The following is a 25,001-nucleotide window of genomic DNA, read 5'->3' as shown; positions in this document are numbered from 1 at the left end:
TTTCACAGGGTTGAAATAGCCAAGTAACCTGAGGAAGATCTCCAACTGCAGAAAGAATTTACAAATTAACACCTCCAGACACACTTCTGCTGGGTATCAAAGCCCCTTCACACTACTCATCACTTGTTTTCAAAATGCTTTACAGCTGATAAATAATTGTAGCATTTCTGGGAGGTAGGCAGGTATCATATTCCCACTTTACATATAGAAAAGCAGAGGTTGCAGCAGCTGAACCAAAATTCAAGGAAAGCAGAGTGCATTTGTAAGAACACAGAAAGTTATACCAAGTCAGACCACTGGTCAGTATTATCTACACCATGGGTAGTCAACCTTCTGGACTACAGCTCCCATCACCCCTGATCATTACTCATGCTGTCTGGGGCTGATAGGAGCTGCATTCCACAGCATCCTGGAGGACTACCCCTTTGTCTACCCTGACTGGTTTCAGTATTTTGAATATTGCCTTGAGATGCCAGGGACCAAAATGGTACCTTCTGCATACAACATTGGTCTACAACTGAGCTACTTCCCTTCCCTTCTTGGAATTATGGCCCTTCCCTTATTAGGAATTATTAGGAGTCCTCCTTCCCCTCAAAACCCACAACAGAATTTAATGGAAAGTCAGAAAAGTCGCAGCACTACCTCTGACTGAGAAACAGCTGGGGGGGGGGAACAAACACCATTTATGACACAGAACAAGTAATATTAAATTAGCTGTACGTCTTGGAAGTGAAGATCAGGCCATTGCAACTCATCCTGAGAGGCCAGCAGGTAACAAATTTGGCTTAATAAATAAAAATCCATACTATAGCAGCAACAGTCACGTGGACAGAGAAATCAGTCCATTCAGGTCTCAAGTATTTATAAAACGTGTCCACCTCATTCGTGTGATTCTACTGCCACACCTACATGCGCATGTCTAATAGTGCGGCCGTGAAGTTTATAACCATCCAGAGTCACTAATGCCACAGTGCCTGGCTGCATTTCCTCTGCTGGCACATGACAGACTATTTCATGATCGTAGGGGTCATATTTGCCACCAATGGGGTTCATTTTCTGCAGGCCATGCTTCACAAATATGCTTTGCAGTTTGGACTCTATGAGAGATAAGCCTTCGCATATCTTCTTGAGAGTCAGAGTTGGGTCATCGTGTTCTCCCCCTGTGGTACTCTCGGTGGTCTTCTCCAAGATATCTGCCACTTCTACCAGGTCTCTGCAGAAACTCTGGATGCCTATAGATACATAGATCAGAAAGGTGAGGATGACTTGTTCAAAGGGCAGACACAATGCATTAGAGTCTCAGTCCTTATAACATTCTCTGTATAAAAGAACAATCAAGGTACAGCAAATACTGACAGTCAAACCTTTTTTTTAAAAAAAAACACCTGATAGATGTATTGCTGTTTTAATTAACGTTTGTGTTATTTGCTCATTGATTTTATTTGCAACATAAACCACCCTGAGATAAACATTTTGAAGGGTGGTATATAAATGCCTTAAATAAACAAATAAAGCAGAGCACATGGGGTGGTAGGTACAAGCTCTGCACAATACTAGCACCCTTTTTACTCACCAAATATCTTAGCATCCTCGACAAACTTCTGCGTCCTCCGCCTAACATTTTCAGAATCTGTCAGGGCTCGTTGGTACCGTTCCTGCACATAGTAAGAAGCAGAGTCAGACAAGAACACCACCCAAAGCAACAGGTCAATGAGCCATCTATAATGCTGCAAGCCTGGACCACGAGGGTTGAGGGCAGCTTTGCTTGACATACACAGCCTTCAGTTGCTGCTCTTAGATAAAACACATTGCCTGTGTGACTTCCTGCTGAAATGAATGGGCCGTAGTGAAAAAGACCTAAAGATCTCCCCACCCCACTTCATTACCCTCTTCAACTAACAAACAATGGCAAGGAATAGCTACAGCAGATGTACATGCATGCATACTTATGCAGCAGAAAGAAAATGGGAAAATGTGAAAGCAGCATCTACTAACATGCCTTATTTATTACATTTATTTCGCAAAATGTATATACAGCTTGACGGTAATAAAACCTTAAAGCAGTGTACAAAAAGACAAAAACCCTAAGATTATCAGTAAAAACACAGTTAAAAGCAACTACTTAAAATATTAAAAAATAATAACAACTAAAATCAGCTGAGAACCAGATGAAGCACACATATCAACAGTCTGCTTGTCTGGATAGGCTTGTCTAAGCAAAAATAGTCTGCCGCCATTGCCCCCCCTTATGCTGAGCACAGGAAAAAGTCTAATGACAGTCTCTAGACACTGTTGCTCATGCTATCCGGAGAGTGTGCATGTAGACTTCCCCCTTGCTTACTGAATACTGATGGATTGTGAGTGCACAAACACATCCCATCACAGTGAGCATTTAGTGGATGACAGGAAGGACAGGCACTGCTACACAGAACGGTGCTTTCGCCCTGTGTGGAAAACAACAGTTTGGAGTTGTTCCTTCTGCCTGGCCCCTCTTTAAAGAGCCCAGGCAGGCAGCAGTGATGGTCACTAGAGATGTCACCAGCTGGGTATCTGCTGTTCTGGAATCTTTTGACTATTGTCCTAGCTCTATGTTTGGAAAAGTAACGGACACACAATAAATAGCCTGGTTATATTTATAAAATGCTTAAGAGTAAATTTAGTGCACATAACAATGACGGCTGCAGTGCTGTACACCAGGCCTAGTGTCAGCTCTCAGCCTGGTCAGGCAAATGCTGAGGCCTGCGCACCCTGGCAGGGCCCCCTGGAACTGACATCTTACTGGTAGAGCTTTGTCGTCATCCTCCCTTTTCTCTACCAGCCGGAAGGGACCCAAACAAACAGACACTTGTTCTGATCTGCTTTCACCACCAGCTAGCCTTCCTGGAGGAGGAGGAGGAGGCTGGCAACAGTGGAAGGAGTTATGCTGCAGGAGTTGCAGGGGAAGAGTGGCAGCAGGGGATGCTATCTAATTCTACTAATCCGATCTTTTGACTACTGCATGCTGTAGACTTTGGGACTGGGTATTTAAGACACACAAAAGCTGAAACCTTAAAAAAAATGTGTTAGGGCAAACGGCCAAGTTAAGGACGATACATACTGTTAAGACACGGACTTGTTCTTCCAATTTGGTGGCTTTGAGCTCTAAACTGTTCTCGTTCAGGAGATGTCTAGGCTCATCAGGAGGGTCTTCTGGACCACAGTCATCGCCTGTGCTCCTCTGCTGTGCCGCAGTGCTGAAGGCAAAGGACAAGCCTCTGAAACAAGACAGTGACAAACAATGAGGAGAGAAGCAGGAACACTTTCAAAGGTGTCTGTTTAAAATACTGATGTATCAGCTAGCTCCAGCCTTGTGTTTTCCCACCTTCAGGACTTGGGTGGAGGCAGCAGTGGTCCAGGTCAAGGGAACACAGGCCTCAGTCTTGTGCTATTGGGTGGGAATTTTTATTCACACCTTCTTCCAGCAGATAAAAGATTAATCTCTCTCCCAATCCTGTGAAGGAGAAAGACTGAAAAGCAACAGCCTTTTGCATATAGGTTGGAAAACTTGATCCGGGTGCCTTTGACTAGCGGAAAAACTTGCTCCCTGCCCCACTTTTTAAAGCCACTTCTCTGTGACATTAAATGCTGGTTGGCAAGTAAGAAGAGAACTTACATTGTGCCCATCCCTTTAGCATTTACAGCATGTGTATGAATATGATTACAGAGGGAGCTTGGTGAACCAGCCATTTGCTACACTTTGTGTTCAACAGCATGGGAAGCCAGGTCAGGTTTTTTGTATCAATGCTAGTTATAGCAAGAATGTTTTGCAGGACAAAGACTCTTTGAAATCACCTCATTCTGGGTGTTGGCAACATGCCACATATCATAGCTGACTGTGTACACTATTGTTCAGCTGATCTGAATGCCCTCACCTGAAAAGTATCTGGGGCAGTTTTGCAGACATGCAAGCTGTTTTTTGCCCGTAAGGGAAAACTCAGAGCTGTGCTGTTGCTAATATGCAAACTGTAAAATCATAAAAGAGGGGCCCAGCTGGGCTCCCATCAGCCCCAGCCAGCAAGGATTATGGGAGTTGGAGTAGAGTAGTGACTGAATGGCCGCAGGTCCCATGTTTCTATTATAAACAAAACTCTACTCTTTCCTCTTTAGGTGAACAGGGCTCAATGCTTTGCCAGCATTTTTAATATATTGCCAAGCTCTGAATGAATCTTGCTGCCCTAACGCTTGACTCTACTATCTGAAGTACATGTGAAAAGAGGACTGATGTCTATGTTTGGAGATGATCCAACAGTGCTGTGTTTTGGGGTGTTAACTACAAATTCTGATTTGATACAGTGGTACACAGTTGTGGGCAGAAGCATAAAATGTAGTGTTTGTGGCACAAAACAACACAAAATTTGGCATAGGTTTTGAGGGAATACCAGGTTTGGGGTTTATAGTGAATGCTGCTTGCAAAGAAGAACTGAAAGCATATGCTGCCATTGTTAAACTGTTTGCAGGGATTCCAGAAAGCAGGGAGGGATCTGTATTAGCACCCCTGACAGGTAGGTATACTCCACATCCAAAGAGAGCGGGGGCTGTGTTCCACCCACCCACCCAGAAGTGATTCATGGAGCTGGATTTGGACAGGGGTGGGGAAAGGAAGTTTCACTTCTTGTTGAAGTGCTGGGTTGGGCAGCGAGTGTGTGACTCTGCTGCTTGAAATAAATAATCTCCAAACCCATGCTCTATTAATTTATTTTTTTAAAAGAGCTGGGTAGTGTCTTTGCCTTTGAAAAGTGACACACGCATTAGGGGATCAAAAGGACCTACCTAGACAGCAGAATTGCAGCATTTGAGTGGCATATGCTTCCTGAGTGACATTTTCTCCTCTTAGCTGTGGGTGTACACAAACATTGCATAAGGAAGGAAGGAAACAGCTTCTGAAAGCACTTGCCTGAATGACAACAGATTTAGGAATGATGAACCATTCTCTTCAACTAGACAGTGGGTTCTGTTAACAAATCTCTCATTAAGAAGGCCAAAACTCAGTGGACAGACCATTCAAATCAAAACCTTCCTTCGTCTTTCAGCCATAATCACTTCCAAGCTAGACTAGTTCTGTACCATCCTCTGCATTGGGCTGCCCATGAAGTCAGTCCAGAAGTAAGGTGACATCAGATGACATTACATGGACCCTTTACTAGCTCCAACGGTAAGCAATTTGCTCCCGGAGTAGGGCAGGTTAGCAGCAAGGTCAGGGATGTGTGGCTGCAGCAGGAGGTGAACTGCTTTGGCTCCACTGTAAGTGACAGTGGCAGCACTGTTAGACATAATCACTGTGCCAGCTGTTCCTGCTTCCCCCTACAAAGAACTGTTCAAGAACTCTATTCCACTTTATAAGCCTTTTTTGGGGGGTCCCTCACTAATGGTTGTACAACAGATGAATGAGGCCTGCCCAGAAACATCAACAATATTTAGAATGCCCCCCCCCCAAGGGAAGAGCACTGCCTGCTTTTCGGCAGACAGTGAAGAACACCATTTTATTCCAACATGCTTTCTCAACATTGTGCTATTAGTTAGGATGAACGTCTGCTGCTACTGTTTCAAAAAGACCAGATCAACATATTAGTGGGTTATAGGGTTTTTTTAAATATTGTTCATTTGCATTTCAGTGATGCTTGATAAATTCTCTTTGTTGTAACCTGCCTCACTGAACACTCCCATAAAAAGAATGGTGCAATAGGGAGATAAAAACACCACACAGGAAACTATAAAATTGTACTGAGAACCAAGTTACTAACAAAATCAGATGCACTGATGACACAGCTGATGACAGTATTTGAACAGGACACAGATCTCTCACATGCTGGTTATTCATCCCTGGAGGTACTGCTCTACAAAGTTCTGCACAAACTACAAAGTTTAGCTATGGAATTTACTATGAGATCACTTCCTTAGATGGTGTGTGTTTGTGTGTGTGTGTGTACATGTTCTGGGCTAAGAATAGCTAACAAATCAAGCATCAACTATAGATATGAAATCCTCATGCTACTCGGATTGCATCTTACTCATGAGTCAGTGAAGTCCAGCATCTTCCGCCCACTCCACACCCCCTTATCCCCACTGCAAACTATGACCTTCTTTGAAAATGTCTAACCCATGTCTTCATCCAAGGGATTCCAAGGCAACATACATAGACATTCCAAACTTCTATACAATATTAAAACAAACAATAAAAATTAAAGCATTAATAAAATATTCAAAATGGAGGTACCAGTCTGCCAATATAATTGCCAGACAGCCAGACTCCAGGACCTTTAAAAGAGGACTACAAGGCAAACAAGCCAGTTGCTTAGGGTCAAAAGGAAAAAGTCTAATGATTTTTTTCTTGTGGCATCCTGGAAATATCTAGTCCAGTGGTTCCCAAACCTTTACCCCCACAGATCACTTGAAAATTGCTGAGCGGCTTGGAGACCCAATTTACAATTCCTCCACCTGTTATAGCAATTGTAACATGCTAGGTGCTGTATGACTTATTACTGTATTTTCACAGACAAGCTGCAGACCACCTGAATGAAGTGGTTCGCAGGCCACAGTTTGGGAACCCCTGGCATCTCCTGTTTGAAACAGGACGCTGAACTAAATCAACCTTTGGCCCGACCCCCACAGGGCTTTCTTATCATCTCAGTAACTGAGAGTTTCTCAGTATCTCTCTTATCAGCTGCACAGAAAGGAAACTCCACCAGGATGCCTTCATTCTCCCTTCACTGGAGGAGAAAAAAGAGAGACACAGAGAAAAAGGCACAAAATTGGGTGCAATCCTCAGAGACGCACTGATCTAAAAATACTACATAAAAAGCACCGCGAGAGCCCATTTTGAGTGCCTGGGTGCCGTGGCACCTTCTGGGTGCTAACACACCTCCAGGCGAGAAAAAATCACCTCCAGGGAGGGAATCTGGGAGAGACATCGCAAATTCCCAAGAGCTGCATGAAGGGGGCAGCAAAAAGAGGAGAGGATCTAAAGCCGCGGTTACCAACGAGGGGCAATTTGATTTTTAAGGGGGGAAATTCGAGAACGAGTTGTTAACAGTTAATGGCATTTTGGGCTTCCTCCACGTAAATAGGAGTTCATTTTTTGAACAATCAGAAGTATATGTCACAAGTGGAGTGGCATCAGGATTTTAGAGATGCTTAGGTGGGGCATGGCCAAAAAAAGGTTGGGAACCACTGATCTAAAGCAAAATGCAGCAGAACTTCCCCAGCCCCGCCAAAAAAGAGCGCCGCCCCGGGAAAACTACATGGCAGCGGTGGCTACACACAGGTAGGTCCCCCGCTATAGATCTTTGGGGGGTGGGTGCCTTAATATCCCCCCCCCAAAGGCGAGGTGCAAGTGGGGGAAGAGCCAGAAAAAGGAGAGGATCCAGTCCTCGGCGGCCTGCGCAGGGGCTCGCCATTGCCCGCCACCCACGGGGGGAAGAGGGCGACGGCTCGGCTGAGGAAGGAGGAGGATTGGAAAGGAGCCCATTTCAGCCAGCCCCCCACCCGCCCCACGTACCTGTCGTAGCGCAAGTGATGGTGGCTAAACTGGAGCAGGGGGCTGAAGCAGCGCCCCGCCGCCCGCGCCGACCTGCCTGCTGCTGCCATAGCTGCCCCGCCGACGGACGAAGCGTGGCCGACACTGGACCGCCAGGCGCCGACGGTGGGAGGAGACAAGGGCGGCGGCGGCGACTACAACTCCCGTCAGGCACCGCGGCCTCTCGCTCCCGCCCGCCCTCCTTGCAGCGAAAAAGGGCCTCGCCTTTCAGAATCATACAGTTGGAAGGGATGCGGAGGGTCATCTAGCCCAACTATCTGCCATGCAAGAATCTTGCCCACGGAACCAGTGAGCGAGAGGAGTTGCCGGGGTCACGCCTGTATGAGAAGGGCACTTGGCTGTTGCATCTCCACGCGCAAGGCGCCTTCTCTGCTGTAACAAGCCGTTTGGCATCTCCCAGCCTGGAGATTTATTTATTTCTGTGCCTGTGTATCCAGTGAGCTACCAGAAAACGAACACGGGAGACCTGCACCCCCTCCGTATCGGCTGAAAGCACCTCATACTCTGTCAACATTGTTTCAAATCTAGTTAAGCATTTTCTAATTCTCCAGGCTACAATTCTTTATCTTTTATATATTTTTAAATTTTTATTTGCAAATTAGCAAAAGGAAATAATTTACTTAACCAAATTTATATGCTGCTTGGACCTTCTTAAACTTTTTTTTTTTAAAAAAAGAAAAAAGGCACTGGCAGCTGACGTTAATATGAATATTCTGTTACTCTTCACTCAGATGTGTAGATCAATCTAGGCTGTTCAAATGGGAATTGAAATAAGAGTGATGTAGAAAGGGCTGCAAGATCTTCGCAGACCACTGAGTAGTAGATGGTGGGTCTTTGTCCTTCCAGTCTTGAAGCATAAGTCTCTCAAACATCATGAGGGCTTGCAGAATTTGTCCTCAGTCCCCCACACCATATTTATAAATATGGATAAATCAAGGATTTATCCAAGGCAAGGTTAATATGACGAATAATTTCTGACCAGAAAGAAAGGATTCACAAATGCCCACATCATATGCCTCACAGAAGTGTTTTCTGCGTTACATCAGCAATATTTATCTGAATTAGCCAGTTCCTTCCTATAAAGGCTCTGTGGAGTCCAATATAGGGCGGGGAGGGGGAGAATTGTTTACTCAGTCTAAATTTAAAATCTAAAGAAAGACTATATATAAACACTAAAGCAACTTTTCATTGATTGAGCTGTCGTGAACACACTTGATTAAGATCCTGGACATTCACTTTATAACATGAAAGATCCATTTATTTCCTCCAGCACTACAGGAGATGCAGAGTCACTCAGAGCTAATGATCCAAAATAGACTCTAAAACTGCTGTAGTTGACAATGCAATACTGCCATTTAACACTACCAATATTTAGACTACAAAATTGAAAACAGCAAAAATCCCCCATCTGGTCTTGTTAAGTGATCTAATGTGTAGATCACACTTCTTCCATAAGAAGTCTGCCTCTCCGTTTTCAAATCTTTATGACCCCATAATGTTACCTTGACTATATGGATCAAAATGTAACGGAGAGGACATTATATGAGAACTCTTGCTAGCCACTGTAATTACAGGTGGACATGGTCCTTTCTTGAGATTCTGGAACTGGGATAAAGCCTTATTGAATGCAGGGAGACATATATATACATGCATGAAATCATTCTGTTGAACTCAAATACAGAAGTAACATATTTTTCTTTCTAAGATATTAAATATATTAAATAACATTTGAACTCATAAAAATGTTACTACTAAGATTTAGGTAACATTTAACAGGTCAACATTTAGCGGCTTAAATCTATTACTAGCAAGAATCACACGCAGTATACCTGTGAAATTCCAGATAAGCACAGTCAGAAGAGATTTTGGGAGTTATTTGAACAAGAAGAAAAGGCAACCAGAGAGCCAGTGTGGTGTAGTGGTTAAGAGCGGTAGTCTCGTAATCTGGGGAACCGGGTTCGTGTCTCCGCTCCTCCACATGCAGCTGCTGGGTGACCTTGGGCCAGTCACACTTCTTTGAAGTCTCTCAGCCCCACTCACCTCACAGAGTGTTTGTTGTGGGGGAGGAAGGGAAAGGAGAATGTTAGCCGCTTTGAGACTCCTGAAGGGGAGTGAAAGGCGGGATATCAAATCCAAACTCTTCTTCTTCTTCAACTAAGGCTATGTACACATTAACAACCTAAAACACAGCAAGGTAGTTTCCCCTTGCTGCCTTTCAAGTTGCATTGTTATGTTGTGAGATGTCTTCACGTGATGGGCATCGCCCAATTTGTTTTCCTGTGCATGCAATACCCCCCCCCCAAAAGAACCTCCATTTCAGTGAAGCTGTCATCTGTGCATGTGTGATGGCTGTATCCCATGGCTCATGTTTCAAAATCAGAGAGAAGCTGGCTTGAGGGAAAGCACACCAAAAAGCATCATTTTTCAAGAAACTACAGTGGGACCTCAGGTTACAAATGCTTCGGGTTACGAACACTTCAGGTTACAAACTCTGGACGGAAATTGCATGCCAGTGGCGTGGCAGCAGCAGGAGGCCCCATTAGCGAAAGCGCACCTCAGATTAAGAACGGTTTCAGGTTAAGAATGGACCTCCGGAACGAATTAAGTTCGTAACCCGAGGTAGCACTGTACAGGATACAGGTGGCTAATGTGGCAAATGGCAGGTATACTCTGCTTCCAACACCAGCAATGGGAGAACACGGGAGCCTGAAAAAAAAATGCAGTGTGTACACAGCTTACATTGCAATCTTTAGGACTTCTGTCCTGATTTAGTCATGTTCCTACTCTTTCCTCACCCCTCTCATTTACCCCCCACATGACCTAATCCAGTTTCAACCTACAATCTCCTCCTACAAACCATCTTAAAGTGTCTACAACATCAAGCCGATCCCCTCGCCCTGCCCTTCTTCTGTCTTTTTAGGTATCCAAAATAATGAGGACTTTGGGAGAACTGGAAAACTTGATCACTATTTTGTAACATTTTGGGTGGCCCTAACTTTACAGAATTGCCTTTAGACAGCTCGGGAGTCAAATAACTCCATGCCCTCCAACATTTCTCCAATGAAAATAGGGACATCCTAAGGAAAAGTGGGACGCAGGTGGCGCTGTGGGTTAAACCACAGAGCCTAGGTCTTGTCAATCAGAAGGTCGTCAGATCCCCGCGACGGGATGAGCTCCTGTTTCTTGGTCCCTGGTCCTGCCAACGTAGCAGTTTGAAAGCACGTCAAAGTGCAAGTAGATAAATAGGGACCGCTCCGGTGGGAAGGTAAACGGTGTTTCCATGCGCTGCTCTGTTTCGCCAGAAGCGGCTTAGTCATGCTGGCCACATGACCCAGAAGCTGTACGCCGGCTCCCTAGGCCAATAAAGCAAGATGAGCGCCGCAACCCCAGAGTTGGCCACGGCGGGGCCTAATGGTCAGGGGTCCCTTTACCTTTACCTTTAAGGAAAAGTGGGACATTCTGGGATCAAATCAGAAGCCGGGATGCCTTCTCTAAATCAGGGAGACCTCTGGAAAATAGGGACTCTTGGAGGGTCTGGCATTATACTTGGTTCCTTGCTCTGTTGAAATCAATATGCTTATGATTAAGGGTTAGGCTTCCCATACAGATGGTATAGTTTCTACTTTGTCTATTCTAGTTACAGATAATATCATCCCCCTGTAAACCAGAAAAGGTCATGATTCTGTCTTAAGCTTGCGCCATTTTGGAAGCATCAAGCTGGAGCCAAAGTTGTTGTGAAGTATTACAGCCACTCTCCTACCAAAACCTAGGAGATAGATAATACATGCATATACATTTCTACGTGAACCATAAGTAACACGCATGTTGCTGCAACTTCTATGTTTACAACCCAAAACTGCCTTGAAATTTAGAAGAAAAAACGAACACATACAGCTCTGTACAAAGATCATATTTTATTGGGGGGGGGGGGACAGCAGAGGGAGGGGATCCAGATCTTAAAGTGCAGACAAATCTTAAATAGTAAAAATGTATGCCACAATATGCACCCACAAAGAGATAAGCATCCTACCCATCTCCCCCTATAAAAGAAAAGTAGGTCGCTACAGCTTCTGGTCTGTTGGAATGACACAGCAAAGAGGATCACTGTGTTTGCTGTAGGGTTCACCTTGGGGCCTCTTCTGAAGGTCTCAAGTTTTAGATTTTGTATTCCATGAATGAAGCAGGCCTGAAACTGGCCAGAGACCTTATACACATGAAGGCAGCTGGGCTCCCCACACTGCAGAAACAAGACCCACCCAAAACACTCTCCCACCCATCCCACCCGTGATCGGAGAGAAAGATTTTTAGAAATGGCAGCATAATGTCTGTTATTTAGTGCATGCACATACTGTCTTCTAGTGGCTGATTGACAGAAAGGGAAAAGTCTTCAGCCACTGTTCTGCTGACCAGAGACAGCACCCTTAAAGAAATAAAATAGCCCTGCAACAGGGATATTTTTTTTTTTTGCAGAAGCCATTTCTCTAGCCACATCAGTCCATTTATTCACTCTCCTTTCTCACTTGCAAGTGCGAGTCTAGCTCTGCTGTGCAGCAAAGGCGGGGGAGTGGGCAAATGGATCTGTTACAACACTTGGGCACTTTTAGAGTCTGTCGGGCGGGGGGGGGGGCAGGCGATATTACTCCTTGCCGTCCTGAAGCTATTGATCTTCTCCAACACATTTTAAAAGCTTAAATGACAGCCTGGGAGAGACTACAGAAGTTGACAGGAGTGCTCTGGCACAGGTCAATATGAAAAGCCCTGAGATTTAAATTCAACCACCACGTGGACAATGTCTTCTCCCTGTTGGGCCCTTGCCTCTGGGCCTAAGTCAACCAGCCTTGATCTGGTTTGGCAGAGAGCAGGACAGGGAAGCAGGCTGACAGTGTCAAGGGCTGCAAAGAGCATCTTTCGACAGAATCAATTGCAAGGCACTTCTGTGTGTCATGCCTCGTTTCCTTGTGGTGAGGAACACTCACCTGGTTTCCAACACAAGAGAGGAGCTGCAGCAAGAAAGGTGAAGAAGTGACTTGCCCAAGGTCTTTGGCTGACATGAATGAGTGAGGATCTCCGAACCATATCATCATCATCTCTCCCCACCAGACCAAAGTATCTACGTTCCAATTTTTTAATGGCTCTTCGCTAATTTCATTAACCAAGAGCAAAATCTAGACAGCTGGCATGCCAGATCTATTTGAGGTGCTCCTCACAAGCCACTCAAAGGGGAGAATTCTGAGGACACACTTAAAAAACCCAACATCCTTGAAAGGATTTCCCTTACCCACCCTGCTTCCCAAACTCCCCCTTCCCTCCCCTTTCACCCACATCAGTTTTGCTTGGTAATCCTTCATTTGCAGGAGGGTGGGTGCTCTCCCTGCTGAAGAACCAAGTCCCCCAGCACCCTTCTGCAGTTTCCTTGAGGGATGAGAGGCTCTTGCACTGCTCTAGCCTTTCCCAAATGTGTCCCAATGCTCAAGAGGGGTTCTTCCCGGAGATGGAGGCCCTTTTATGATTTCTTCATTTCCCATTCCTAGAAAGAGGGAGAAATAGCGGAGCTGATGAGTCCTGGGTTGCAAAGGAGATATGAAGGCTAGAAAGAGACTGCTGAGCCCTGGTTCCAAAGTGGGGTTCTGGAGGTTTGGGGCCCGGTTCCAATGAGTCTTGTGGTTTGCCATTAATTGCAGGATTTTACTTTTACAAATCGCTGGAGCAGACCAGGAGAGGGAAAGATCTGGATCAGGACTGCAGCAGGGTTAGGATTCCCCCCACCAAGGCCCCCATCCAGATCAGGCCTCTGTGCTGGGAAATTGTGAAAGGAAGATTCTACGCTCAAGGGCAACTGCAGTTTACACTCTGTAGTACACACTAACATATGATATATATGCCACAACACCCTTGTCAAAGAATTTAGCTTCCACTAGGATCAGCCTGGGGGCCGCAATCCCTTCTGGGCAGCCTACTGGGGGCGGTATGCTGGTGGTGGGCCAGGTCAGAGACAAAAATGGACAGAGCAGTGCACGCGAATTTTACCTTTGCACAGTAAATTGCTTTGTTTCTACACACGTTCAAACATGCCTCTTCACCTTCCAGAGGCATTATCAGAGTTTGGAGACACATCCCAGCCAAGGAAAAACACCCAAGATCGATGAGGAGCAAGGCTTATGAGAGGTGTAGCCTGTGCAAAGCAGGTGTGGCCTGGGAAGGGCAGTGGCGTAGCGTGGGGGGTGCAGGGGGGGCCGGCCGCACTGGGCGCAACATCTGGGGGTTAGGGTTAGGGGGCGCAAATCCACGGGTTAGGGGGTGCAAATTACTTGCCTTGCCCTGGGTGCTGACAACCCACGCTACGCCACTGGGGAAGGGTCTCAAGGGCCAGATAAAGAGGGCTGCATTTGGCCCCCAGGCCTGATGTCCCCTACCCCTGTGTGAGTCCTGAAGATATTGGGAGAGGCAATGAGGAGGGAGTATAATGCTGGCACCCAGCTAGGGGAGCAGAGCAGAGCCGGCTGTACCTTGGCCTTCTGCAGCACATTCCCCTTGTGGGCAGGAAGGAGGGAGGGGCTTCGCTTCCTCATTTCCGCTGCGCAGTTAACCGGGACCAAGTGCTCAGGTTGGCTTCCACTTGACTGGGGCGCAGGCTCCTGCAAAGAAACGTAACAAGAAACTGAGAAGTTGTTCAGAGACTCAAGCAGGGGGAGATACTAGAGAAACCAGGTTCTACTGCTAAAATGTATTTTGGGCGGCATTAATAGCCTCTGTGAAAGAGAAAACAGGGGTGGAAAGCTAAGTAGGATGGGTTGCCTTCTCTCATACCAATCTACCTGTCAATGAAGACAATCATTAGAGGCCCTTGTGGAGCTGGCTCCTGTCTTCTGAGGTTCGGTGGAAAGCAAGCAAGGAAGAGGAGGCACTTTTCAGCTGTTGGATTTCTTTTTACACAAGACTTTCTGTAAACCAGGCCTAGCCGTCATGGTGCCCCCTCCAGATGTTGTTGGACTGCAAGTCCCATCAACCCTAACCCTGGTCCATGCTGGCTAGAACTGATTTGCAGTCCAGTATCATCACGAAAACGCCACACTGGCTACCCCTGCTGTGAACGGATTGCCCTTTGCTCTGCTGTTCCATTTGTTTCCCCATTGTTTATTATCATTCTGGCAGTCATCCTGGGAGGAGTGATAAATGCATGCCTTAAATAAGTACGCTTTGTATCCTCTTTCTCTGGGGCTGGGAGCAAGGCTGAGGGGGTTGGGCTAGATGACCCTCAGGATCCCTTTCAACTCTACAATGCTATGATCCCCTGGGCACCCCCATCAAGGTTAGGTTCAGCAATTACTGAGAAGGGTAGGGCAAGCTCCTTTGCATTCAGAGGAACCTTGGTTCAATCCCTGACATCTCCAAGTAAGACAGGGAGACATCCCTTTCTGAAACCCTACAGCCCCCGATAGTCAGAGTAGACCAGGCTTCCTCAACCTCAGCCCTCCAAATGTTTTTGGCCTACAACTCCCATGATCCCTAGCTAGCAGGACCAGTGGTCAGGGAAGATGGGAATTGTAGTCTCAAAACATCTGGGGGGTCGAGGTTGAGGAAGCCTGGTATAGACAATACATAACTAGGCAGACTGGTGGTCTGACTCAGCAGAAGCCACCTTCCTGTGTTCCAATAATCCTGGCTCCCTGGGCTTCTGTGTGTGCCCATTTTTGTTCTACGCTTATGTGGGAAACTATCATGGACTGAAGCAGCCCTAACTGTCCAAGGCGGATAGAGGAAGCAGCTGTCTCCTCCTCACCTTGTTTTCAGCTTTGCTGGTCACAGTCAGCCCCAGAGCCGGCCCTCCTGCCAGAGACTGCTTCAGCCTGTCTTTCACCTCCGTGAGCTTGAGCTCAAGGTCCACGCGCCTGGCCTCGTTGGCTTTGCAGTGATCCTCCAGGGCCGCAACACGATGCTCCAGCTCTTTCAGGTCTTTCCCTGTTTAACAGACACATGGGAGCAAGGTCAGCCTGTGGCTCCAGGCCTGGAGAAGGGACACATGTCAGGGAGCTTAGAGAAAGTGGGAGGGTGGGCAAAGGCGAAGGGAATTTCACCCCCGCCCAATCCCACCTCCGAGGAGACATGTGGGAAACAGGAACTGGGTCAACGTTCTCAGAAGCTGACGCCTCTTTCTTAACATGTCCACGAGAGGCAAGGCAGCTCACGTTTTTCACATTATCTGCAACGCATCAAAAGCAGTAAGGACGAAAAGACCTGGATTCTGCCAGCTTCCAGGCAATTAGCTGTGCAATTTCCATTACAAGAATTATTCTTCCAGTAGATGGCGCGCCTGGGCTTTCCTCTGCGGAAGGAGCCTGCAACTGTTTCTGTGGCTAATTTGAAGCTATTGCTAAGCTGCCAGTGCTGAGAGGGAAAAATGGGTTTTGTAAGTACCCGATATTAGAGATATATCCAGCACAGGACACGTCAGGGCTGAGAAGTAAGATGCAAAACTACACAGCAGGTTTGATGTTGCTATTGAGGCAAATACAGTGGTAGGTACCTCAGGTTACATACACTTCAGGTTACATATGCTTCAGGTTACAGACTCCGTTAACCCAGAAATAGTACCTCGGGTTAAGAACTTTGCTTCATGATGAGAACAGAAATCGTGCTGCTGTGGCGGCGTGGCAGCAGCGGGAGGCCCCATTAGCTAAAGTGGTGCTTCAGGTTAAGAACAGTTTCAGGTTAAGTACGGACCTCCAGAACGAATTAAGTACCTAACCCAAGGTACCACTGTATTTTGCAACAAATGCCTCCTACGTTGGCCTTCTTTATCAGCAGCCATCCTCTTTCATCAGGAATAACAGAGACCTCCTTTGGTACCTAACTGCAAGGAGTCCTAGGATAAAGGGGCAGGTGCTTTAGCCAAGGCCACTGTGGGCTCAGCGTTCTACTGGCCCAAGACATTTTGCAGTCTGAGGAGGATGACGGCAACAGAAGTTGGCAAAATTTTCAAATATCAACAAAGTGGAAGCGTACAAAAATAAACATTATTTTCCATCTTTGGGTTTCATTCATTTCAAAAAATAAAATTTTATTTTACAGTTTATTGTTGTTTATATTTTGAATTAGATATATATGGGGGCACTAAAATATTTTAAGTGCTTAGGGTCTCTAAAGGACTTAATCCGGCCCAGTATACTGGACTGTATGTGGGAGGTAAATGCAGCTCAGGAGAGAGGTTTCTGTGCAAAATGGCCAGGGGTGAGGAGTTTGGAAGAGGAGTTTGGATTTGATATGCCGCTTTATCACTACCCGAAGGAGTCTCAAAGCGGCTAACATTCTCCTTTTCCTTCCTCCCCCACAACAAGCACTCTGTGAGGTGAGTGGGGCTGAGAGACTTCAAGAAGTGTGACTAGCCCAAGGTCACCCAGCAGCTGCATGTGGAGGAGTGGGGAAGCGAACCCGGTTCACCAGATTACGAGACTACCGCTCTTAACCACTACACCACACTGGCTCTCTCACACTGGCTCACTTGCTTCTCTAGCAGGGGCATATACCTGAGCTTCCCTTCATAGCCTCTCGGAGCTCCCGCTTTTCCTTCCGTAGGCCCATCAGTTCATTCCGGATAGAAGCTTTCTCTTTCTCCAGTTTGTCCTTCTCAGTCAGGAACCTCCTGGCATCTTCCTCAGCACGGTTCTTGCCGTACTTGTAGTTATTGGCATCTGCAAGGGGAAGGGGATGAGTTAAGAGAAACAGTCCTCTGTTAGGCACCTGAGATGAGAGGGTTTTTTGTTTAGCTCTGCCTTGACAGCAGATAATTTTAAATGCAAGCTCAGGGCTGAACAAGCTCAAAGATGCACAACACCAGACTGTAGTCTGAAATGAAACTGAACCAACAGTCAAGAACCAAGACATCTGCTTTCCCAACACAGCCTCTGCAGTGCTGCCCAGAGATTGCTGATTATTAATATTGCTGGCACAGGAGAAGTGGCTTATGGGAGCACAAGCGCACATCCAATTATGAACGGGAGCTGCTAAGACTTCCAGTAAAGCTTGGCATTCTTGTAAAATTGATTTAAACTGTATTGATACAGTTACAATTTATAGCCACTGGAGAGCTGCCTGTGCAAAACAAAATAATTAAGTGGAACATGGTGTTCTTGTAGCTCAAACTTCAGAGGGAGATAATAATAATAATAATAATAATAATAATAATAATAATAATAATAATAATAATAATGGTCCCTGCCCATCTGATTGCCCCAGCCACTCTTGGCGGCTTCCAACAGAATGCACAAAAATACAACAGGACACCACACATCAAAAGCTTCCCCAGATGTCTATGGGAGGCCATATAATTATTTCTCCCTTTGACATCTGATGATAGGACATTCCACATGGCAAGTGCCACTACCGAGAAGGCCCTCTGCCTGGTTCTTTATAACCTCACTTTTCATACAGGAATCTAAGATGGATTCAGCTCAATTTTCCTGGAGCATCATAGGAGAGTCTAAAAAGAAACTTGGGATTCTCTACCAAGGTCAAGGAACCTTTTGCAGCCAATGGGCCATGTTCCCTTTTGGATAACCTTCAAGGGGGGTGGGGGCGGGCAGAAGCAAAGTGGGTAGAACAACAAATGTGGATGTTGTCTTTGTACATCAGGTTAATTTTTACACACACAAACACCTTTTTGTATCCTTCATGCAGGAAAACAAGAATCACTATAAGAATTCAAGGTCATACTCCAGCTGTGCAAAAAACACTCACAAAAGGTGCAATGCAGAGCCAGTGAAGGATGTGGCCTGAGGAGAGGCCTGGGGGGGGGGGGGAGAGAGAGAGAGAGAGAGAGAGAGAGAGAGAGAGAGAGGCCTGGAGTACTGCATTTGGCTTCCTGGGTCAGAGGTTCCCCAACCCTGCTCTGTGCAGAGAACAGTTTTCACAGAAGGAAGGAGACCCATCTCTGCAATCCTAAACATGTGTATTCAGAAGCAGTAGCTACAAATGGGAAACACGGCCAGTACAGCCGTACCTTGGTTCTCGGACGCCTTGGTACTCATACGTTTTGGCTCCTGAACGCCAGAATCCCAGAAGCAAGTTTTTTAACTGTTCTTTGGAACCCGAATGTCTGACATGGCTTCCGCATGAGTGCAGGGAACTCCTGCAGCCAATCAGAAGCAGCGCCTTGGTTTTCGAATGGTTTTGGGAGTTGAACTGACTTCCAGAATGGATTACGTTCGAGAACCAAGGTCTGACTGTACACCAAATTTTCTATTGAGATTTCCCCCTTCTCAATAAGAAATGTGGGCAGGTTAGGACTTAGAAGCTTCCATTTACTGAGTCAGGCTATTGGGTCCATCTAACTCTGTATTGTCTAGTGTGACAGCAGCTCTCCAGGGTTTCAGACAAGGATTTATTTTCCCTCCGACCCAACTTGGAGAGGTAAAGGATCCAACTACAGCCGTACTCAAAAGCCAGCAATTCTATTTCCCTTAGGTTTGGCTGTTTTGGGTTATCAGAATGGCATGCCAAAACAGGGGCCTGGACTCCCAAGAGGTACAAAAAGCTGATGAAATGTTTTATCAGTGTGAAGCAGTTTCCCTCGCCCATTTGGCTGGTAGTTCTTGCAAGGCTATTAGCAGCCTCTGAGCAGCATTGGGAAAGACCAGCAGGGTGTGCATGTGTGTGTTCAGGGCCATTGCTATCTGGTAAAGCTCTGATCAGTTCCTGTTAACAACAATTTTGACCTGCGAAGGGGAATGGGGTGGAGATCACAGAATCAGTTTTGACGCAGCTCCAAAAGGAGAAGCCTCATTTTGACACAAGGCTCGACTGAGCTTGAGACCTACTGCATTCAAAGCACAGGTCCTACCAACAAACCGAGGCTCTTCCTCTGTCAGCCATGTTCTCCCCATTTCAGGCCTGAACCTCAGCTAAGAGAGAAGCTGCAAAGGCAAATAGGTAGTACTGTGCATTAAACCCATCCAGACTTTGGCCCAGCCTGCAAATTAGCAATCCTTGTCCAAATAATGAGAAAGCAAAAACTGAGACAGAAGTGGAGCCATCAAGCAGTAATTGAGTGTTGTATAAGCTTACACTACTGGAAATGGCTCCTTAGGGATTGTCAGCTTGGAGTCTTTCCCCTCCCCATTCCAACTGGCTGATAAGAGAGCCACCCTAAGCATCCCACATCAGGATCCAAACCTACTTGACGCATGGCGCTTGACTTTCACTTGTGGATCCACACGGCGCGATTTCTCGCTGCAAGAGGAGCCGTGGCGCTTCACCTGGGACCCCGGCGGCCGCCCTGACTTTTCCAGCTGCACACAGAAAAGCACAAAGAAGCCATCATTTCAGATGGTGTCAAGGAGACCACCAATGATGGCCAACATCAAAGGAAGGGTATTTCTAGGATTAAGGTGAAACAACATTTTTGCTCTTGGATGCTGTGTGTTGTTTATATTTATAGTATTGGAATGTGGGGTTTTGGGGGTATGTTGTTATATTACTAATATGTTATTAAGAAATTGTTATTGTCATTGTATTGCTATGCTATGAAATTGTAGCTATGCTATGTTTTTGCTACGTTATGAGGAAATAGTTTTTGTAGTGTTTGTTTGAAATGCATCCCTATTTCTTTGTTTTTAAGCCACTTTGAGCATTTCTTTTTGTGGAAAATTAGCATACAAATAAAATTGAATGAATGAATGATGGGTGTGAGCAAGAAGTCCAGTTTCTTCCCGTGCAGCATAGCTGCTTGAGAAGCAGGCTAATTCAAGTGCCTCTGCTTGGGCAAAACTGTTTGTCAGTCGCCAAGCACTTGGAAGCACATGCAGGCAGGGAGAAGAGTGCTGTTAGGGAAAGGAAGCAGGGGAGAGAAGAGGGTATGGCATTTCTGCTTTTCTTTTTTCAAATACCTCCACCTTCTCATAGGGGACTTCATCGTATAATACACGGGAAGCATCTGTTTGGTTCTCAAGGGAGGAGCTGGCCCACCTGAAGAGGCAGAGAAACAGATAAAACATGCTCTACATCTCTAGTACTGATTGCAAAATCTGACAGTCTTTACCAGCAAGAACGATTGAGCTCTTCCTGCCACCCTCTGCACTCACAAAATGAATCCAAACACAGGCCCTCCTATGTTGGGTTGGTAGATGCTATTGCATCATAAATTGCTGCCAAGCCCTGTGTTTTGGGCAACACAGGAGTGGAGATACCTTCCACATATCGTATTGGGTGCACACCTGAAAAATGTTGTTGGATATGTGGAACACATATACTATACTAAACCAAATCAAGTTCAAAAGGTTAAGTATGTATCTAAGAAGTTAAGCGTGACTGCAGTTATCCAGGAAACAAGATTGCCTGAGATGCTTGCCAAATATACACTCCCTGATAAATCTGGATATGCCGTTGCACGGTGTGTGAAATGTCCCTTGGTGCTATGGAGATAACAGCATAGAAATCGAGAATGTTTGCTCCAAATCAATCTTTTAAACTCACAGCTTGGATATTTAAAATTCTCTGCTCCATACGTAAGAGTGTTTCAATATGGGCTCATCTTTTCTTTATACACAAAAGGGCCATTTAAGCCTGAGGCGCAGAGTGTGAGGTTTTCTATGCTTCCTGTCTTGGAAAGTGGAACTAGCGCTTGCACCACATTCACACCCATGATATAAACCAGGAAACACGGACGCAGGCTTGCTTGTTTCAGCCTCACATTCACAGTAGCCTAAATGGCTTACTCTATTCTGGCCTTTCAGGTATGATTTTAGCAGGTTGTCATCTTGATTTGGATCATGGTTTAGAGCAGGGGTTGGCAAAGTTTTCTGTGGCTTGATGGGGGTCCCCAAGCAGGTGGCAGGGGTTCATGGGCCGGTTAAATGACCCCCATGGGCTGCTTGTGGCCCATGGGCCTTAGGTTGCTGACCCCTGGTTTAGAGACACCCAAAAATCTGTCTTGGCAGATTTGTTGCTGGCTTAGGTGGTCTTAACAGAAACTTTTATCCCCAGAGGCTCTGTTGGGGGCAGGGAGAACATCAGGCAGGCACTCTTGCCTGCAGATGGGGACAAGGTGGTTTCCACACCTGGCTGCGTCACGGAGCGCTAGTGGAAGAAATGCTTACATGTAAGAGTGTCTCACAGCATTGATGATGTTGGCGATTTTATCCACATCCACATAGTCATAATGCAAGGCTTCTGGGGCTGTCTGGGAGCCAGTTTCAACCAGCAGGAGCCCAAGCCAGCGCCCCAGGTCTTCATAGCTGCTCGCCTGAGGAGTAAGACAATAGTTTAAAGTGAAAGGAAGCACACATTGCTCTGGGCCACAGCCAAGGCAACACTCTTCCCACAAGGAAACATGGTCAAGGACATATCTTTCCAGAGCGCATTGTTCCTTTACACCACGTGCCCCATTTTCCAAATTTACAGCTGTGCTGTTCACCATAGGGATATTTGCAAGGCATCCTGTGTGTGCAAGGCTCACACTGCTATGTAAGCGAAAGGTCTCTAAAGAAGCTGGGGAGGACATGAATTCTGAATATATTGTGTGTATTATTGGAACTCTGATGTTGGGAAAGATGGAGGGCACAAGGAGAAGGGGACGACAAGAGGATGAGATGGTTGGACAGTGTTATAGAAGCGACCAACATGAATTTGACCAAACTCTGGAAGGCAGTGGAAGACAGGAGTGCCTGGCGTGCTCTGGTCCATGGGGTCACGAAGAGTCGGACACGACTAATCGACTTAATAACAAATTATTGGAAAGGGCCACAGCTCAGCCACAGAGCATTTGCTCTTCATGCACAAGGCCCATGGTCTAACCTCCTACATCTCTGGCAGGGATTGGAAGCATCCTGCTGAGCCACTTCCAGTCAGTGTGGACATTACTGAGCTAGAAAGACCAGTGGTCTGACTCTGAATAATGAAGCTTCCTATTATTATCCATATTCAACCAGAATATCTGGCTGTTCAGGGCTGTCCCACATGACCCTGAAAACGGGTTGTGATTTGGGTTTCAAGTGCACAGGCAGAGTTGAGGTGTGTGGAAAGGGGGGGGGGGAGTACATTGCAATCCTAGGCATGTCTATTCAGAATGCAAGTCCCCTTGCATTGAGTGGGACTTAGTCCCAAGTCAATATGCCTTCAACACAGGCTGATGTTTTTATCACAGCACCACAAGGGGAAGCCTTTGCAAAAGCATGGCAGAACCTCGGCCCACATTTGAAATGAATAAATCAAGATGGGCACGTGGCCAAAGAATACTATTGCTTCACTGCATGCTCTCAATCTCTCTCTTGGTCTGCTTAGAGATCATGCTTTATGTATATGTTTTCAGTATGATCTTTATGTGCATTCAGATGTCCAAATATCTGCTTGGATCCCATAAGGTCCAAGTGAAGTTATAGCGCATTAAGTGAAACTGAGGCGCATTTAAGATTTCATCATACTTTATGAAACAAGCAGCATGAAGTAGGGTTAATTCTGTTAATATGATAAATAAGAGAAATTATTTTCTGCTGCTGTGAAATACAGTTGTGCCTTGGAAGTCGAATGGAATCTGTTCCGGAAGCCCGTTTGACTTCCAAAACGTTCAGAAACCAAAGCACAGCTTCTGATTGGCTGCAGGAAACTCCTGCAGCCAATCGGAAGCCATGGAAGCCCCATCAGTTGTTTGGCTTCCAAAAGAACATTCAAAAACCGGAACCCTCACTTCTGGGTTCCGATCATTCAACAGCCAATTTGTTCAGGCGCCAAGGTGTTCGAGATCCAAGGTATGACTGTATACAATCCATACTGCTTTAACAAACGCCTTTGCCGCAGGCTGAATTTCATGTATCTTTGTACTGTACCGCACATGAAGGACTCTAAAGAGTTTTTCCAGCATTCAAAGCATTGCTCTTAAATGCTATGTTCTGCAGGATGCCCAGGCGCCCAGCCTTGTCTGCCTATACCCCGGTCGTTGGTCAGATCAAGGCTCTGTCAAAGGGACTGCAGCTTCCTCAGCAGAACCGTCCTGAGTGAATCCTCACTCACCTCCAAGGCAGAGACCTCTTGGCCATTGCGAAGGATGCGGAACGCAAAGGGGTGCTTGGGGCCCAGTCCTGGTGCCACCTCACAGCCCCGGAGGACGACGGCATTCACGTGGGTCCTTAAGTCCGTCCGGTCCTTGTGGAAATAGAGGGTGTTGCCTTTCAAACGACACCAGCGCTCCTTCCAGCACTGGTTAACCAGAACATTCAAGTAGCCTGCCAGGAGATGCACAAAGACATTTGATCAGCAATACAGTGACCATTATGGGATAAATAAAAGCCTAAATCTTGTGTTCTAGGAAACAAGGAAATGATGAGCTTAGGCATGACAGATTTCAAATCAGAAGATCAGTTCCAAGAGCCAAGCATTACTTTAGCTCAATGAGATGTTTGCCTGAATGAGTATCAGCCAAGTCACTTGGGTGGAATCTAGACACATATAAAAACTGAAAATGCCCCCCCCCCCCAGCATTTTAAAAAACACATTTAATCTTCCGTAAAGCGCACCACCTCCATCTAGTGTTGCATTGTATATACTGTACTTAAAACACACTTAAAATGTTTTATTTGCAGCTCTATAGCTGAGTCCTTGCACTGTGTTTTTTTTTAGCATAAAATAGATTATGAATGCCAGTGCTCTTGTCTTTACCATAAAGTAGCTGATTCACTCCTATAAGTAAGAAAAGACAACTGTACAATCGAACAATTAAGATTTAACTATCGGATATGGGGGTGGGCAACATATTTGGAGTGGCGGACTTTGCATTCTCTAATTTCAGAGGCACCCTATACGATGCTAAAAGTCGACATCCCCCCCCCCCTCTCATGCTCCGTTCTGCAGTATTGTTGTTGCATCCCCTGCAGTGCGGTATTGTATGACATAACACAGTGCAATCGGAAACTGGGACAAGGGAGCCCAACTGGACCCCTCTTAAGGCACCAGCTAATGAATGGTTTGCATTTGAACTGCCCTCCTGCTCCAGTACAAACCACAGCATGGGATGTCTTCCTCCGTAGAGGATGTCTGGGTGTCCTCAGGGGATGGTTTCTTCTTGGAGAAGCTGATTATTCTGGTGATTTTCCTCCCGGCTGCTCGACTTACAGAGCCTTTCAAGTCTGCCAAGCCACTTTTTTTGCCTTTCCCTACAGGGAGAAGAAGCAGAGCTTAAAACAAGACATGGTGTATCTGACCAAAACAAAGAAACTGTGAGGTAACTAAAGGTCTGTTCTCCCCGACCTCATACCTCCAGAACACACACACTCTCTCTCTCTTTCTCTCTCTCATCATAACAGATTGTAAAATGTCATGAAGAGGCTAAGGGAGGTCAGGTGAAGGGGTAAATATGAAAAACACTAACTGGTCTGAAATACAGCTAGAACCTACAGGCTAGAATATTCCCTTATAGATATTAAGAGCCGACTGAACATAGCGG

The 25,001-nt window shown here is 46.0% G+C and overlaps 2 protein-coding genes across 2 annotated transcripts in view; both read right to left on the bottom strand.

Annotated features, from left to right (window-relative positions):
- On the bottom strand, positions 1–7,692 carry GRPEL2 (GrpE like 2, mitochondrial). Its single transcript, XM_081178940.1, has 4 exons — positions 7,535–7,692; positions 3,098–3,254; positions 1,574–1,655; positions 1–1,232 (listed from the first exon to the last, which is right to left on the bottom strand). The coding sequence occupies exons 1-4, from the start codon at positions 7,621–7,623 to the stop codon at positions 880–882; spliced, it is 681 nt and encodes a 226-aa protein (XP_081035066.1). The 5' UTR covers positions 7,624–7,692; the 3' UTR covers positions 1–879.
- A 3,776-nt stretch (positions 7,693–11,468) lies between these two features.
- AFAP1L1 (actin filament associated protein 1 like 1) overlaps positions 11,469–25,001 on the bottom strand; it is a 76,148-nt gene continuing 62,615 nt past the window's right edge. The window contains exons 11-19 of the mRNA XM_081178423.1: positions 24,559–24,711; positions 23,573–23,784; positions 21,664–21,809; positions 20,455–20,533; positions 19,746–19,857; positions 17,098–17,262; positions 15,354–15,532; positions 14,080–14,208; positions 11,469–13,100 (exon numbers count right to left, since the gene is read on the bottom strand). Of these exons, the coding sequence (XP_081034549.1) occupies positions 13,077–13,100; positions 14,080–14,208; positions 15,354–15,532; positions 17,098–17,262; positions 19,746–19,857; positions 20,455–20,533; positions 21,664–21,809; positions 23,573–23,784; positions 24,559–24,711 (1,199 nt within the window). The 3' untranslated portion in view covers positions 11,469–13,076. The remainder of the gene's footprint in view (positions 13,101–14,079; positions 14,209–15,353; positions 15,533–17,097; positions 17,263–19,745; positions 19,858–20,454; positions 20,534–21,663; positions 21,810–23,572; positions 23,785–24,558; positions 24,712–25,001) is intronic.

This window comes from Podarcis bocagei (assembly GCF_964188305.1).
Source record: "Podarcis bocagei genome assembly, chromosome: 2".
NCBI classification, from domain to species: Eukaryota; Metazoa; Chordata; class Lepidosauria; order Squamata; family Lacertidae; genus Podarcis; species Podarcis bocagei.
Note: the sequence above shows the minus strand (reverse complement) of the source record. Positions and strands in the feature narration are given on the sequence as shown.

Coding starts and splice junctions, on each gene's coding strand:
- GRPEL2 (XM_081178940.1), bottom strand. CDS start 7,623: ATGGCAGCAGCAGGCAGGTCGGCGCGGGCGGCGGGGCGCTGCTTCAGC. Junction 3,255..7,534: donor CATCACTTGCGCTACGACAG/GTACGTGGGGCG, acceptor GTCTTGTTTCAG/AGGCTTGTCCTTTGCCTTCA. Junction 1,656..3,097: donor AACAAGTCCGTGTCTTAACA/GTATGTATCGTC, acceptor TACTATGTGCAG/GAACGGTACCAACGAGCCCT.